This window comes from Mirounga leonina, unplaced genomic scaffold (genome assembly GCF_011800145.1).
Source record: "Mirounga leonina isolate KUSES-001 unplaced genomic scaffold, KU_Mleo_1.0 Mir_205, whole genome shotgun sequence".
NCBI lineage: Eukaryota > Metazoa > Chordata > Mammalia > Carnivora > Phocidae > Mirounga > Mirounga leonina.
The window spans coordinates 1370297-1387097 of NW_023270515.1; the positions used below are offsets into that span (position 1 = coordinate 1370297).

General features: G+C 45.6%; 1 protein-coding gene across 1 annotated transcript in view; it reads left to right on the plus strand.

Annotated features, from left to right (window-relative positions):
• The first annotated feature begins 1087 nt into the window (after positions 1–1087).
• The window catches only part of IGSF5 (immunoglobulin superfamily member 5), a 37201-nt gene continuing 21487 nt past the window's right edge, over positions 1088–16801 (plus strand). Inside the window, exons 1-3 of the mRNA XM_035028884.1 lie at positions 1088–1602; positions 7206–7523; positions 12853–13152. Of these exons, the coding sequence (XP_034884775.1) occupies positions 1545–1602; positions 7206–7523; positions 12853–13152 (676 nt within the window). The 5' untranslated portion in view covers positions 1088–1544. The remainder of the gene's footprint in view (positions 1603–7205; positions 7524–12852; positions 13153–16801) is intronic.

Consider the following 16801-nt stretch of genomic DNA (forward strand, 5'->3'; position numbering starts at 1 on the left):
TGTGCACCACGCGGTGGTGGTGAAGAATGTTTGAAAGAAAAAGACCCTTTTCTGAGACTAAGGGGCTGTCGTTTTTGCGGACAGTTCCCAACCTGTTCAGTGGGTGATTTACCTTAAATGCTCCAGTGGGACCTCACGGGGCTGGTGACTGCATTGCATAGGCCTGTCGCAGGGGAGAAGGGGAAAATCAAAAGACAACATGCGGGGATGGAGGGTGAGCAAGAGGGTTATCCAAGAACAAGGGACTGGGAGGAAGGGCCAGGAGGTGTACGTGGCAGGATCCCCCTGTGCTGCCAAGGGGACCGTAAGGCCTTCCTCAGTCTACCCTGGCCTCCTCTAACTCTGACCTCTCTGAGCCCTTTCCCTTGCCCTCACTCTGCCCCAGCCCCAGAGCCCTCTCGAACATGCCAGGCACGGTCCCACCCCAGGGCCTTTGTACTTGTTACTCCTCTGCTTGGAAAGCTCCTCGGCAGATACCCGCGTGGCTGGCAAGCTCTCCTCCTTCACTGTTCACAGAACACCTTCTCGGGAGCCTTTCTCCAGTTTCCCTCATTGTGGTCATAGCCAGCCCACCCCCCACCCACAACCACTTGTATGCACTCTCCTGTTCTATTTTGCTACATACCTTTGGCACCTTCTAATAAGTTTATGTTCTGTTTTTTCATTTTGTTGCCTGTTTCCCTTCTGATAATGTGAACTTGTTGTGCACAGGATTTCTTTTTCCCTCAGTGATTAAAACATCGTGACTGAGGGCGCCTGGGTGGCTCAGTCGTTAAGCGTCTGCCTTCGGCTCAGGTCATGATCCCGGGGTCCTGGGATCGAGCCCCGCATCAGCCTGCTTCTCCCTCTTCCTCTGCTGCTCCCCTTGCTTGTGCTCTCTCGCTCTCTCTGTCAAATAAATAAATAAATAAAATCTTGAAAAGAAGAGGAGAAAAGGGGTGCCTGGGTGGCTCAGTCGTTGGGCGTCTGCCTTCGGCTCAGGTCCTGGTCCCAGGGTCCTGGGATCGAGCCCCCCATCGGGCTCCCTGCTCGGCGGGAAGCCTGCTTCTCCCTCTCCCACTCCCCCTGCTTGTGTTCCTGCTCTCGCTGTGTCTCTCTCTGTCAAATAAATAAACAAAATCTTTAAAACAAACAAACAAACAAACAAACAAGCCAAAAAACCATCGTGACTGAAATGAAGAGCCGGAAGCCCATGCCCCTGCATCTTGGTGAGGGCTTCCGCGGGAACGGCATACCATCTGCATTCCATGATTTATACACGGGCTTGGGAGTAAAGTCAGCTAACACAGTGATTCTCAAACTTGAGCACGTGCCGGAACTGACTCCTTGTTGCATTGCTTACACAGATTTCTGGGCTTGCCCCTGGAGCTTCTGATGCAGCAGGTGTGGGGTGAGGCTGTGACCATGCTGAGAAGCTCTGACTCACCCATCCACAGACACATGAGCTGGTAGGGGCTCCGCGTATTCTGAATGGCAAATGTTCATCAGTGGTAGATTGTCACCTGCCTGCTTTGTTTTCCCAGGGGTGAAGAAAACGTGTGGAGATGGAGGGCAGCTGGAGAGGCATCCCAGCCATGCTGGTCATCCTGGTGGGGCTGGCAGGTAGGGCTCTCGAGGGCTTGAAAGGACTTTCGTAGGCATCCGGTTGAAGTGGGCGGAAGGGAACCCAGAGGAGGCGGCCGGGACACGTGACTGCCAGAGGCTTCTTCCTTGGGCCCTTCCTACAGTGGGGTCTCTTCGGTTGGGCCCATTTCCTGCTCTGCCGACTGAGCTGCGGGAGTGGTCCTCCATGGGCCACCAGTCCTGTTCAGTGGGTTGTCCCTGGTGTGGGCGTTTGCCTTCCATACCTGCCCAGAACTCATTGCTCTTGTTAAGATGTCCCATCCTTTGCCTGTTTTTCTCTTCTTCTGTTTATAACTGGCCTTCAAGGAAGGCCCCATTCAGGCATCACCTCCTCCCTAGAGCCCTCCTGACCTGGCAGTGTTCAGGGTGATAATCCTAGCTCCCATTTATTGACAGGCAGGGGCCCACTGCCTGTGAGACCTGCCATTCCTCTCATCAGCTTCTCCTCATCCTGGATCTCCCCCAGGGTGTCAGTTGGAATGGACTCCAGGCCAGGGTCTCCTGATCAGACTCCGCTTTGCAGGAGATGGAGCGAGCAGACTGCGGGGTCTTTTGGGTGACTGATATTCGTTCCCCCAGCTTTCTCTTGATTAGGTCTTGTCTAGATTTCTTTGCTTCAGGTGTGTTTGTCTTATCTTTCCAACTAGGTTGTAAACTCCAGAGGGTATCCATCCTGTATTCCTTATGCAGTGATTTTAAAAGGCGTTGTATCGAAGTATAATGAACATAGAGAAACGCGTACAAGTCATAGAGGTACAGCTTGATGAAGTTTCACAAACTGAACACCTTTGTGTATCAATAGTGAGACCAAGCACCTCCCACGAATGCCCCCTTTCGGTCACTCTGATATCCCCTCCCCCAATATTCAATATTTATTGAGAATCAGAAAAGGCATAAAATAGTATAGGGACTATCAGAGTGTGTTATGGGCAGTAGGGAATGTTTTGTGAATTTTGGTTGGGGTGTGTGGAGATATTAAGCTCAGGGGACCAGGCTGTGGTGTTAACATGTATTTGGGCGCCGCGATGTTTGGAAACTCCTGGCTTATAGTGCGCAGTGCCAGGTGTTTAGTAGGTGCTGGATAAACATTTGTTATCCAGAGTGCATAACAAATGTAGAGTGGGGGCACCTGGATGGCTCAGTTGGTTAAGCGACTGCCTTCGGCCCAGGTCATGATCCTGGAGTCCCGGGATCGAGTCCCGCATCGGGCTCCCGGCTCGGCGGGGAGCCTGCTTCTCCCTCTGACCCTCCTCCCTCTCATGCTGTTTCTCTCTCTCTCAAATAAATAAATAAATAAAATCTAAAAAACAAAACAAAACAAAACAAATGTAGAGTGGAGAGCGAAACACCGTCCCTGCTTGTGTGGAGCTTAAGGACTTGTCTCGGGCTAGCAAACCACACTCAGCACACATTTTAGGGACAAGGCTCCAAAGTGGCTATTTCAGCCACTTTGAGAGGCAAAGATCTCTTCTAGCAGCTCAGCGGGAAACTGATGTGCCGTGGGGTCTACCATTTTTCCGAGGCAATTTTCCCCGAAGCTCTGTTTTGAACAAAGGGATGGCTCTGGCTGAGGCCCGGAGTTGGCTGTTCCAGGAGGGGAGAGTGTTTTGGGCTAATTCTAATGCCCCCTGGGTGATGGGGTCCATCGCAAAAGCCTGAGACCCTTGGATGTTTCATCTTGGAAAGTCTTGGAGTAGAGACACCTTCATTTATAGACTTGGCTTTGAATAGCTGAGCGCAGCCTCCATGTGCACCCAAAGGGTTCTTGCCGGCTCTCCTCTCTGCTTTGCCCCAGTGTAATGGATTATTTAGAACTCAACACCCTTATTTATTTGCTCAGTGAGTATTCACTGGGGGCCTGTTATGTGCCCTTTAGTTGCAGGCACCGGGATACGGTGATGAGCAAAACCAGGCACAGTCCCTGCTAACAAAGCTTACAGCCTAGCAGGAGAATCAGGCATTATTTGAAAAATCAACATAAAATTACCATTGTGACAATTGCTTCGATGATTGAAAGCCTGCTATAGGATAATTCAACTTAATACTCTGGGAAGGCTTCCCTGGGGAGGAGACAACTAGGCTGGGAGCTGAGGTATAAGCAAGACTGGTATGCCAGGCTGATCGCTGCCTGTGCAAATGCCCTGGGGCCAGAAAGAGTCGATGAGTTTGATGAATTTAGATAGTCTGGTGGCTGGAGGGTGGAGTTTGGGGCAGAAGGAAGTTAATGTCAGACTAAGTAGGGTCTTTTTTTTTTTTTTTTTTGTACACAGTGTCCCAGCATTTGCATGCCTGGTCAGTTGTTTTCTTTTTTCTTTTTAAATTTTATTCTTATGTTAATCCCCATACATTACATCATTAGTTTTAGATGAAGTGTTCCATGATTCATTGTTTGTGCACAACACCCAGTGCTCCATGCAGAATGTGCCCTCCTCAATACCCACCACCAGGCTAACCCATCCTCCCACCCCCCTCCCCTCTAGAACCCTCAGTTTGTTTTTCAGAGTCTATCGTCTCTCATGGTTCGTCTACCCCTCCGATTTCCCCCGCTTCATTCTTCCCCTCCCGCTACCTTCTTCTTCTTCTTCTTTTTTTTTTTTCTTAAGATATATTGCATTATTTGTTTCATAGGTACAGATCTGAGATTCAACAGTCTTGCACAATTCACAGCGCTTACCAGAGTACACACCCTCCCCAGTGAGACTAAGTAGGGTCTTAAGATATGATAACGTTAAGGGTTATCTTGTCTTTCTCTAGGACAGTTGTGTTTAAAATACTTAAAGTCTGAGTATGGAGATGGGAGGTAGGGGAGGGGTACCTGATCACCCTGGTTTGCTGAGAAGATCCCGCTGGCTGGCTGCCATGTGGATAGCAGTTCTGGGTGCTGGTGGCCCAACAGTGACGCTGGTGCCTCCTGCCATCGTCAGCGGGACTCTGCAGGCACCTCAGGACCCCTCCCTCGCTTCTCAGTTTCCTTCTGACGGGCCCAACCCCTGATGTGTTCCGACTCCCATTTTCTTCCTCGGACCTGCCACGCCAAACCATTTCTCTGCCGCCAAATCCACTGCATTTCCCTTTCTCCCTTCTGCTTTTAATTGTCTGCTTTTCTGTTCCTTTCCAGTGCTGAGTAAGAGAAGGGGGAAGGTGGGGGGCCCGCAGGTGCAGTGAGGAGCCTGCTGGAGAGAGCAGAAGAATGGAGGGGTCTAACCCGCAGCAGGGGAGACAGCAGGCTACTCCTCCAGGGAGCCGAGAGAGAGCCTTCGAAGGAGGATGGTAGGATCCGTGTTTGGGATCAACTGATGCAGGGCCGGCGGGAGGCACGGAAGCAGGCAGAGGGGCTAGGGTTGGAGTGATTCTCATTTCACAGACGGGAGGATGCAGTGAGTAGAAGAGATGCTTTTCGGTCCAGGCTGGAGCCTGTCGTTCATAGAGATGCCAGGTGGAGTAGGATCCTGGGCAGGGGAGGAAGCAAGAGGGCGGGGTTGCAGATGCTGATGTGGAAATTACAGTGTGAGTTAGTGAATAAGGATCTTGCAGGTGGATCAACTCCTGAGCTGGGCGGTCACCATGGCTAGCGGCCGGGGTAGTGTCTGGGAGGGGGACACTGAGCTTTCCCTTGGCTCTGCCCCAATTTGCCTGTTTGCTCTACAGAGTGAAAAGGGGAGCAGAGGGAAAGGGAGGTTTTGTGTGTGATGAAAGGTCTTATTTACAATTTTCTCATATTTGTTCTGTGCAGGGCAGGGTTACACACACCATAGCTGATAGGATTCAGGGAGAGGAAGGAGGCTCCAGGACCTCACATTATCAGAATATCAGGCTTCTGAGTCACGAGGCAGGGCTGACGGCGTGTTTACTCATGGTGGGAAGCCAAGACTGCAGGTGATGCTGTCCGGGGAATGTAGTGCTTGGGACTGGGTGCATCCTGTTTAATTTAGAGGTCAGGCTCAAACTCGAGGAGTTTCCATTTGGCCTCCCTCCCCCTCACCTCCCACCTGTAAAGTAAGGTATGTGGCCTGCATGTCGTCATGGTCACATGTTGCAGTCTGCTGGCTTGAACAAACTCAGAGTGAGATAATCTCTCTACCTCAGACCAGGCAGTGAGGGAGCCATGGTTTCCGAGGGGCTTGCGTATTCTACGGGAGCTGCTTAGATGAGCTCCTGTCAGGGAAGCCTGGGTCTCAGCCATCCTGGCATTACCCACATCCGAGCTGCTGGGTTCTGGCCACTTAGCTCTCACTGACCTGCATCAGGAGCCGGGGAAGAGTGCGGTCGTCACACGGTGGGGTGGGGAGAGCTCATCTCTTTCCTCGAAGTGCATATTTGGCTCTTTGTTTTCTTTTGTCCTTCTTTTAAAGATGCAATTCAGGGCTCATGGAAAGAGCCAAGTTGGCACAGTGCTCTGGCTTCCCTGGGGTATTGTTTCTGACTTCCCTCCCCAGGCTTTTTTTCTCTTTCTAAAATCCCAGATCAAAGGGATCTTTGGATCAGAGAGACTTATCCAGGGATAAGGGAGGATACCCAGCAGGAGCAGTTCTTTAGAGTCTCACTGTCTCTCTTTTCTTATCATGCCCAGAGACAAAAGAAGAAGAGCCATCATGTTTGCCCAAACACAGGAACAGTCTTAGTTAATTCTGACGTTCCCTCAGTTCTGCCTCTTTGGACCCCGCAGGACCCCCTCCTTGACCTTGACCCTGGCTGCCTCTCCCCCTGGTCCAGCTTCCCTCTGGGCCACCTGCCTGTCTGATGGGGTTTTAAACCCAGCACTCGGTGTGGTGAGACTTGTACCAGGCTGCCAGACTCATCACTTGGTTGTTCTCATTAAGAGAGCCCACTCCCCTACATCCTTCTACCTTTCCTTTTCCTCTCTTTGTCTCTCCCCACTCATGTCTCTTCTGGTCCTTAAGAGGAGAGGTGTGGCCTCAGTGACAGACAGTATGGTTCTCTTGATATTGACTTGATACCTATCACTCCAGGAGAGTGTACTCAGGATGCAACTGTTGTCTCTCTCCAGCTGGATTCCTTCTCTGTCAACCTTGTTCCTCCAGCCCCAGACACTGTCCTGAGCATCCCATTTGGGGGCTCTAAGGATGCAGGGGCATGCGTGGGGCTGTGATCACCACATGCTGGGGCCCGCATTCTCTTTGTGAAGAGAAGCTGCTCTCCACCTTCCTCTCTGAGCCTTGGGATTTCCTCAGAGGTGGGAATCAAAGATCCTTCCCATTTTCCTGGGAGGATAACTCTCATTTCATAGTAGAGGTGAAAAACTTGCCTTAAATAACAGCTGGGCTAGGGGGATGCTCTTGGGGCCAGGCTGGGATCAGGTCTTTGAGGTAACATCTCTCTGGAGGTGGAGGAATGGCATTTTTTTCTTCCAGTTTTGCCGGGAGTACTGAGAACTGTGGAGGGAGGGATTGGAAAGGAGGGATGGGTGGCTTCCTGTCCAGTGGGGAGATATGGTGTTGGAACCAGGAAGACATGGAGTCTGACCACTGGCTATCCAGCTGGTAAATATAGAGGGTTAAGCCTTACAGTTGACTTGCATAGATCCATTCACTTGCTGCCTTGAAAAACTGGTCGCCTTCCAGCTTCTGGATCCAGCTATCAAATCATAGAAGGTCCCAAGAACGCAACGGTGCTGGAGGGCACAGAGGCTCGCTTCAACTGCACCATCTCGCAGGGCTGGAGGCTCATCATGTGGGCTCTGAATGACACGGTGGTGCTGAGCATCACACCCACGGAGCCCATCATCACCAATGACCGCTTTACCTCTGCCAGTTATGAAGAGGGCAGCAACTCCATCTCTGAGATGATAATCCATGACGTGCAGCTCCAGGATGCCGGGCGTATTAAGTGCAGCCTCCAGAACAGTGACCGGGATGCCTCTGCTTTCCTTTCCGTCCAAGGTGGGTACCCAGGTGGCTCTGAGTGGAGAAGGGGGCGTCCGCTGGGCCAGACGCCAGGGGAATGGAAGGACCCTTCGGAGTTCACGTCACAGGTGATGACGGGGCTGCTGTCTGCTGGAGTTACACTTGGAATGAATGATTCCAAACCAACGAATATCCATTGTTTTGTTATTTGTGATTTCTTACCCCCCTTCCTCACCAATTCTCCCTCTACTTCCCTTCTTTCTGCTTCTCTCGTCTCTCTTCTCCTTTCCCTTTTCTCTCACTAAGATTCTTTTTTTTTTTTAATTTTTTTTAATTCTTATGTTAATCCCCATACATTACATCATTAGTTTTAGATGAAGTGTTCCATGATTCATTGTTTGGGCATAACATCCAGTGCTCCATGCAGAACGTGCCCTCCTCAATACCCACCACCAGGCTAACCCATCCTCCCACCCCCCTCCCCTCTAGAACCCTCAGTTTGTTTTTCGGAGTCCATAGTCTCTCATGGTTCGTCTACCCCTCCGATTTCCCCCGCTTCATTCTTCCCCTCCTGCTACCTTCTTCTTCTTTTTTTTTCCTTAACATATATTGCATTATTTGTTTCAGAGGTACAGATCTGAGATTCAACAGTCTTGCACAATTCACAGCGCTTACCAGAGCACATACCCTCCCCAATGTCTATCACCCAGTCACCCCATCCCTCCCACCCCACCCCCCACTCCAACAACACTCAGTTTGTTTCCTGCGATTAAGAATTCCTCATATCATCTCACTAAGATTCTTAAATACAGGTCTTACCACTTTCCCATCTGATCTGTGTCAGTACGGATAGCTTTTGTTCTACCCCGGCCAGTTGCGGTCACTGCTCTTATGCTCATCTTTTTACCACCTGTTGTTTACCAGTGAAGAAATGAAGAGCAAAACTTGCGATCACAGCGGTGAGCTGGGACCCAAACTCAGACATTCTCACTCTTTCCTATTTTCCCCTCTGATCTCACTCAGAGTTTACAGCAAAAATGACCCCCGGCAGACCACACCCTGTGATTTAGCGGGGGCTACCAATCCTTGCCTTTTCTCTAGTTTCTTATATGCTTGACTCTGTCTCTTTGCCTTATGTCATGTATGCACTTTGAATCATGCTTTACCTTTTACCTCTTTCCAGCTGAACTCCTCCAATCTTTTATTCTTCCCTGCCTCCAGCGGTTCTTATAGCCAAAGGTGCGTGTTCGCGAAATACACCAAGTGTTTTAGAGAAGAGTAAATGAAATTTATCATAATGGATGACTTATTTTTCTTAGAGGGCGTTGTGAGGTGCTCCAAATCATGCTGTTTAGGGAAAAAAAAAAAAAGGATGCTTTACAAGAATTCAGAACATCTTTATCAAAGTTTAATCACTTTGCATTCCTTATGTAATTAGATGGTATTTATAGACCCACTGGAGCTAGTAGAGCTCCTGATTTCTGTGGCAGCATTTCTTACAGCAGACCACATCATGGTTTTGAAATTTTTCTTATGTCTATTTATTTGCTTGTCTAGGAGAAATTTTCAAACATTGGATTTGTGTTAATGTTGCATCGAATCCAGTTTGATAACATTTGGTAGAGATGCATGCCTACCTATTTCTACTTGCCCTTTTTTTTTTTTTTTTTTACTTAGCCAAACTGTTTTCTCTTTGCTTTTATGTGTCTTTAATTTTATGAGGTTTAAGGATATTTTCTAAATAGTGATTTTATGAGACTACCTGGATTATTGGCTTAGTTTGCATGACTAGACTCTTATTAACAATTTGAGGTATAAGGGAAAGAACACAGGAAAAACAGAATCAAAGACATGAGTTCTGGTTTGGCTTTCATCGGTTACTAGCTTGGTGACCCCTGAGGTGACTCAGCTTCTTCATTTTTAAAATGGGGATAAGGCTCCCCTGCCCATCTCACAAGTTTACTGTGAGGATCCAATGAAACAATGACTGAGGATGGTTTGAAGACTCCAAAGTCCTGTCTGATTCAGTTCATCACGCACACAGTCGGGAGCCAGAGTGGTCTAGTCGTTCGTGATGCAGGCTAGGGAGCCCAAATGCTAAGTTCAGATTCCAGCTTTATCACTTCCTAACTGTGTGACCTTGACCATGTTATTTGATGACCTCATGCCCTAGTTTCCTCATCATAGGGTTGTTGTGGGATCACATGAGTAGGTTCATGGAAAGGCTTTAAAATAGCACCCGGGTCCTAGCAATCTCCATATAGCCAATTGCTATTATTTATTGCATTCCCAAGAAGAGCACACCCTTGTGTTAGGCATCTGAAAGGGGACTCAAAGATGAATAGAGTAAGGCAGAGTTCTGCCCTCAAGAACCTTACCCGAAGAGTAGATAGGGCAAATGCATGAATAACATTGGTGCACCGGAGAGGCTGGCAAGGACCCTGAGGGGGAGACAAGCTCAGGTTTGAACTGGGTAGGGGGATGAGAGCATAAGGAAAGCCTTCATGGAGGACTCCATGGTGAGGTGCCCTTATGGGCTTCGGAGGTCTGGGGATGATAGGCAAAATGGAAAAGCGAGAGAGGAGAAGGGCACCCCTGGATCAAGGAAACAGGGTCAAAGGCATGACTTATTTGATATAGCATATCAAATTCATAAATCCATGTGGTTTTATAGCAGCTTTTCTCAAAGCTATGCATTTATAAAGTTGTCTGAATATGCCTAAACATGCATTTTTATATGTTGGTAATTACTGTAGGTTTTGGCTCTAATATAGATGGAAGAACAAGCATCTAGGGATGTTAAATTCTTTCCCAAGGTCATGAAGAAGCAACCCATAGACCGGGGACCGAACTTGGTCGTATTACCCAGGTTGCAGTGTTCTGAATGGCACTTTGTTCCTAGAGGAACAAATGTTCTCTAAGCAGCAGGATCTCTTTCAAGGGAAAAGAATCTTAAAAAACAGAGGAGACATCCATTTTATTTTTAAAATGAATTATCCAAAGATTTATTTTTTTCCTCCTCGTGTATCAGCAAGAAAAATAAAGACAGCTTACATAACTCCATACTGAGTCATCCAAAATCTATGTGAATATTCTAGTCATCACCCTTGTATAAAGTGTTTGTCGTGCTACTCGATAAGCTTTGTGTAAGCCAATGGGAAAAGTTGAGTCACAAATATATATGGAAAAAGGAAATGCTTCAGACTGCTTCACTTGTCCAGTCTATCAACCACACACCAAATTCTAGACCTCTTGTGTTTTGAGGGCCACTAGATTTGAGTTCAAGATAGTCCGTTATTAATTGAGGCAATACCATTGCTTCCAGCTTCCGTCATCTTAAACCTCTCCATCAAATGAAACAATGAATGGAGAAAAAGGAATAAGGACAAAACCGTTTAGCTTTGAGAGACAGATGCATTCTCCTCTCATTGTTGCATTTACAGTAATCCTTGCATTAGCAAAGGTGCTCTACTGATTCCCAGAGACCATTGAGGAAAGGAATAATTGGAAATGTACCATTTCAGAATAGGAAGAGCTTTCAGAGCTGATCCAGTTCCATCTAGTTTGGGAATTCTTGGGCATCCCCTAGATCCTTTCAGGGTCTGTGAAGTCATGACTGTTCCCATAATAACACTAAGATGTGAGTTGCCTTTCCTACTCTCATTTCAGTGGTGCACAGAAAGGCTTCCACTGTGCATTGGGAAGGTCTGCATAGCCCAGAGGATCCACATTTCCTAAATGACCAGTGAATAATGATACAGTGTCATGCAAGAGTGAAAGATCAATCAAAGTGCCAGATAGAGCAGTGGATTTTAATGTAAAAGGGAATGAAAATTCCTTTATATAGTTATAGTTTCCACAGTGCAACTAACCTGTAAGAAACCACTACTTGCCAAGATTTGGTACGGTATCAAAGACTATCCTTGATTATCTGAAAAGCCTTCTCATTGTTCCACCTATATATCCATGGGGGGCCAGATTTTTTTTAATATACTCCAACTAAAGCAATATATTTTAACAGATTGAATGCAGAAGCTGATATGAGAATCCAACCAGACATTAAAGAGATTTACATAGCACTGGGTGTTATATGAAAACAATGAATCATGGATCACCACATCAAAAACGAATGATGTATTATATGGTGACTAACATAACATAAAAAAAAAGATTTGCATAAATATAAAACAATGTTCTTAATAATTTATTTTGGTTTAAAAATATAGGTGTTTTTTCATAAAAATATGTTAATCTATGTTAGCCTATAGTCGGTTATCACTATTATTATAAAATAAACACTTAAAAATTTCTAATTTCAAGTATGGTAAATATGGGTAGGTAGGATCCACATAAACAAAAGGTCTTTGGAGTCTTCATGATTTTTAACATTGTAAAAGGTACTGAAACCTAAACATTTGAAAACCCCTGATCTAGTCAACTTGTTTCATTTGACCAGTGAAAAACAGAGAGCCTGAAAATGTCAGTGACTTGTTCCAGGTGATGGCAATTTTGTGGGAAATCCAGGATTGAGAAGAGTTTTTGATTCTTAGTCCAGTGTTCTTCCCATTATGTTATGCAGCAGGGAGGCTATTTTAATTTGGATGTTCCAGTGTTTATGTGTTTCACTAAGGCTGTGTCTTTACCAGAGCCAATCCTCAGGTTATTTTGTTAATATTAGCACACAAAGCACTATTTTCAGGTGGGTTGTTTACAGTGTTCACATTGGCATATGCAGGTGGGTCCTTAATAAAAACTTTAAAATACTTTGAGTATTCTATTCTGGTACGTGATTTAGGGTAATTATTTTTATAATTAGATTTGATTTTGATTTAATTTGTAATTGGAAGAATAAAGAACTATCATGGGAAGTTATGTTTAAAAATGTGTGACCCCCAAAATAAATACAATGAATCTGACTGACCAAAGGCTAGGAGAGACCTGGTTTCCGTAAGACTTTGAGATGTATTCTCCTTACAGTGGAAAGAATGTAAAGGTTTTTCCCTTCTCGCTTTGGCTCCCAGGACAACTTTGTGACCCCACTTTAGTGGTTGTGTAGCCTTTAATGGAAGGCACATTTGCCCTCTTTCCCACATAATTTATGCTCCCCTGGATCCTAATTTTTATTTATTCATTTTCTCTGGAATAATTTGTTTTCTGGTGAGCAACCTCACCTTCTTTCACGAACCTGGAAGGTATAAATAAAGACACAGATAAAACCTGAGTTAAGGTTCTTGATAGAGACATAGCCAGTTTGGACTTGGGAAGATAGCACTCTTGAAATGTGATTTGAAGGAAAAATTAAAGAAAACCTGGAACCAAGAGAGTCATGGCCACTCCTTCAGAACATTTCTCTTTTCTTCTCTAGTTATGGGGGAGTTGCTCATTCCCAGAGGCAACCTTATAGTCCCTGAGGATAAGCCCTATAATGTGACTTGCCATGCATTGGGCTGGATCCCTCTCCCGGGTATTTCCTGGGAGATCGGTGTTCCGGTGAGCCACTCAAGCTGTTATTCTGGTCTGGAGCCTGACGACCTCCAAAGCGCAGTGAGCATCTTGACTCTCACACCACAGGGCAATGGGACTCTGACTTGCCTGGCTAACATGAAGGGCCTGAATGCCCACAAGTCTGTAACTGTGAATCTTACTGTGGTTCAGCCTTCTTGGGGTAAGTGAAGACATTTTGCTCTCTATAAAAAAATTATTGTTGCGTGCTTATATTTTATATATGGTGTTCTTAATCAACAATGCCTACGAAAATTGTATAGTGACCTTGACTTTGGGTAGGGATGGTAATGGAAACAACCAGCATCAGCTTCATGACTCTGTGATTCCACTTGCTTTTAAATTTCATCTTCAATGTGTCGTTCTTTTCTACTTACTTATGGAAACCATTAAGAACCTTGACAATTATTTATCACAAAACAGCATCAAGTCAGTGATAAATATTTGAAGGTAATGTTTCTCTGTAGCTTTTATCTGTTGTTTCAGTTTAATCCCATCCCCTGGGCCAGTATGAGACAAGTTCTTGTAATATTTGAGGAGGGTCTACAGGAGCTCTTGGATTCCTTCCAATCTTAGTAGAATTATAGTTTCATTTTTAAAAAAATTTTTTTTAAAGATTTTATTTATTTATCTGACAGATAGAGAGACAGCGAGAGAGGGAACACAAGCAGGGGGAGTGGGAGAGGGAGAAGCAGGCTTCCCGCTGAGCAGGGACCCCGATGCAGGGCTCGGTCCCAGGACCCTGGGATCACGACCCGAGCCGAAGGCAGACGTTTAATGATTGAGCCACCCAGCCACCCCCCGCTTTTTTTTTTTTAAATTTTTTTAAAGAGGTTTCATTTTTTTTTTTAACCTGGCAAATCCACAGTGTATTTGAAAGTACCAAGCCTTATATTTTTTTCTTTTTTAAAAAAATTTTTTATTATTATGTTAATCCCCATACATTACATCATTAGTTCTAGATGAAGTGTTCCATGATTCATTGTTTGCGTATAACACCCAGTGCTCCATGCAGAACGTGCCCTCTTTAATACCCATCACCAGGCTAATCATCCTCCCATCCCCCTCCCCTCTAGAACCCTCAGTTTGTTTTTCAAAGTCCATAGTCTCTCATGGTTCGTCTCCTCCTCCGATTTCCCCCTCTTCATTTGTCCCCTCCTGCTATCTTCTTCTTCTTCTTCTTTTTTTTTAAATTTTTTTTTAAAGATTTTATTTATTTATTTGAGAGAGAGAGAATGAGAGAGAGCACATGAGAGGGGGGAGGGTCAGAGGGAGAAGCAGGCTCCCTGCCGAGCAGGGAGCCCGAAGCGGGACTCGATTCAGGAACTCCAGGATCATGACCTGAGCTGAAGGCAGTCGCCCAACCAACTGAGCCACCCAGGCGCCCTTCTTTTTTTTTTTCTTAACATATATTGCATTATTTGTTTCAGAGGTACAGATCTGTGATTCAACAGTCTTGCAAAATTCACAGCCAAGTCTTATATTTTTTAAAACTCAACTAAGTGACATAAATAAGGTGAAATCAGAGAGGGAGACAAATCATAAGAGACTCTTAACTATGGGAAACAGACTGAGGGTTGCTGGAGGAGAGGTGGGTGGGGGGATGAGGTAACCGGGTGATGGGCATTAAGGAGGGCATGTGATGTGATGAGCACTGGGTGTTGTATGCAACTGATGAATCATTGGACTCTACCTCTGAATCTAATAATATACTGTATGTTAATTAATTGATTTGAAATAAAAAGTATTTAAAGTTTAGCTCCCCAAGAGAACCTACTGTAGGGTTCTCAGCATACCAAAACCTCCAACTACATAGCCTACAGGGCTGCAGAGCCTGCTTGAGCTCCAAGTCAGCCCAGGCCAATGAGAAAACATGGGGCCCAGAGCTGGAGATTGACTTTAGCTCCTTCATTTTGCAAAAGAGGGCAGAAAGGGAGGCCCAGAGAGGTGCTGTGCTCTATTCCAGGTCATGCATCAGGTTGAGGTGGAACAGGGCCCAGAAGCCAGGGAAGGGGTTTCTTCTTGGTGCAAAGATTTTCCCACTACAAAAACACCTTTATTCAAAGTTCAGAACAAAGCTACAGCCAGAGCAAGACTGTTGAAGAACAAGAAGAAAAAGAAGAAGAAGAGGAAGAAGGAGGAGGAGGAGGAGGAGAAAGAGGAGGAGAAGAGGAAGAAGAGAGAGAAGAGGACAAAGGGGAAGAGGAAGAAGAAGAAGAAACAGTGTTTCACGGCATTTGCCAAGTAAAGGCTCTGTTTTAAGTGCTTCTCCAATGTTAACCAAATTAACCTGCACAACAGGTCTATGAGTGGATCCTCATCCAGCTAGATGTCTGAGATTAAGGTGATGGCAGGGTTGGTTCCTTCAGAAGACTGTAAGGGAACGATCTCTAGGCCTCTCTCTTAGCTTCTGGTATTTGCTGGCAGTCTTTGGTGTTTCTTGGCTTGTAGAAACATCAGCCCAACCTCGGTTTTCATTTTCACATGGTGCTCTCTCTGTGTGCTTCTCTGTGTCCAAATTTCCCTTTTTTTAAATAAGGACTCCAGTCATATTGGATTAGAGGACCCATCCCATCCAGTATAAATTCATCTTAGTTAAATTATGTCTGCAATACTCTATTTCCAAGTAAGGTCATATTCTGGGAGTACTGGAGGTTAGTACTTAAACATATGAATTTTAGGGGGACACAAGTCAACCCATGATAATGTCTCCATGAACCGTAAAAAGCCATTCAGAGTCTACCCTGTGGTCAGTACCAACGATTCTGTGCTTTGCACTGCAGGGGTTGATCTTCAGTGCAGTGAGCAAAAGCTTGCTCCCCTGTTGTTAGGACTTTGCTTCCTGTCTCTGACTTAGATGCCCCCAAAGACCAGGCAGACAACAGAAATGAAAGCATGAGTGAATACATGGTAGAAGATGGAATGGAGTGGCCCATTGGGAACAAGACATCATGCTCCATCCACATGGAGCAGCCAAACCAGTACCAGCTGGTTGTTGCTAAGAGGAAAAGGGATCCAGGACTGCCAGATCTTTGATGTGGATCTGGTGAATATCAATGCTTTTGAGGGTGAAAGGTACAGAAATCTGTGTTTCTTTGATTTTAAGTCAAGATTAATTTATTTTAGCTTATTTTTAAATGTTTTTTAAATATTTTATTTATTTGAGAGAGATAGAGAGAGAACACAAGCAGGGGGAGGGGCAGGAAGAGGGAGAAGCAGACTCCCCACTGAGCAGGGAGCCCAACGTGGGCTCAATCCCAGGACCCTGGGATCATGACCTGAGCTGAAGGCAGACACTTAACAGACTGAGCCACCCAGGGCCCCCTCCAGTTTATTATTTTTAATAACTAAAACCTTTAGAAAAGTTGCAAGACTAGTACAATGAATACCCATGTACCTTCACCTAGATACAACAAATGTTAATATTTTGTCATGTTTGCCTTTTTCTCAGCCTTTTTTTTTTTTCTGAGCCATTTCAGAGTTTATGACAATTTACCCCTAAATATGTCAGCATGTATATCGTAAGAACGAAGGCATTCTATTTAACCACACTTGATGTAGTTGGCAATCAGGAAATGTAACATTGACACAAGACTGTTATATAATACACAGTCTATATTAAAGTTTCACCAAGTATCCTTTATAGTGATTTCTTCTCCAAACCAATGTCCGGTCAAAGACCATGCATTGCCTTTGGCTATCAGGTGTGTAGTCTCCTTCCTTTACTCTTGAATGCTTCCCTCACCTTTTCTGTCTTTCCTGATATAAATACTTTTGAAGGGTCCAGGCCATTTTTGCAAGATGCCCTTCAA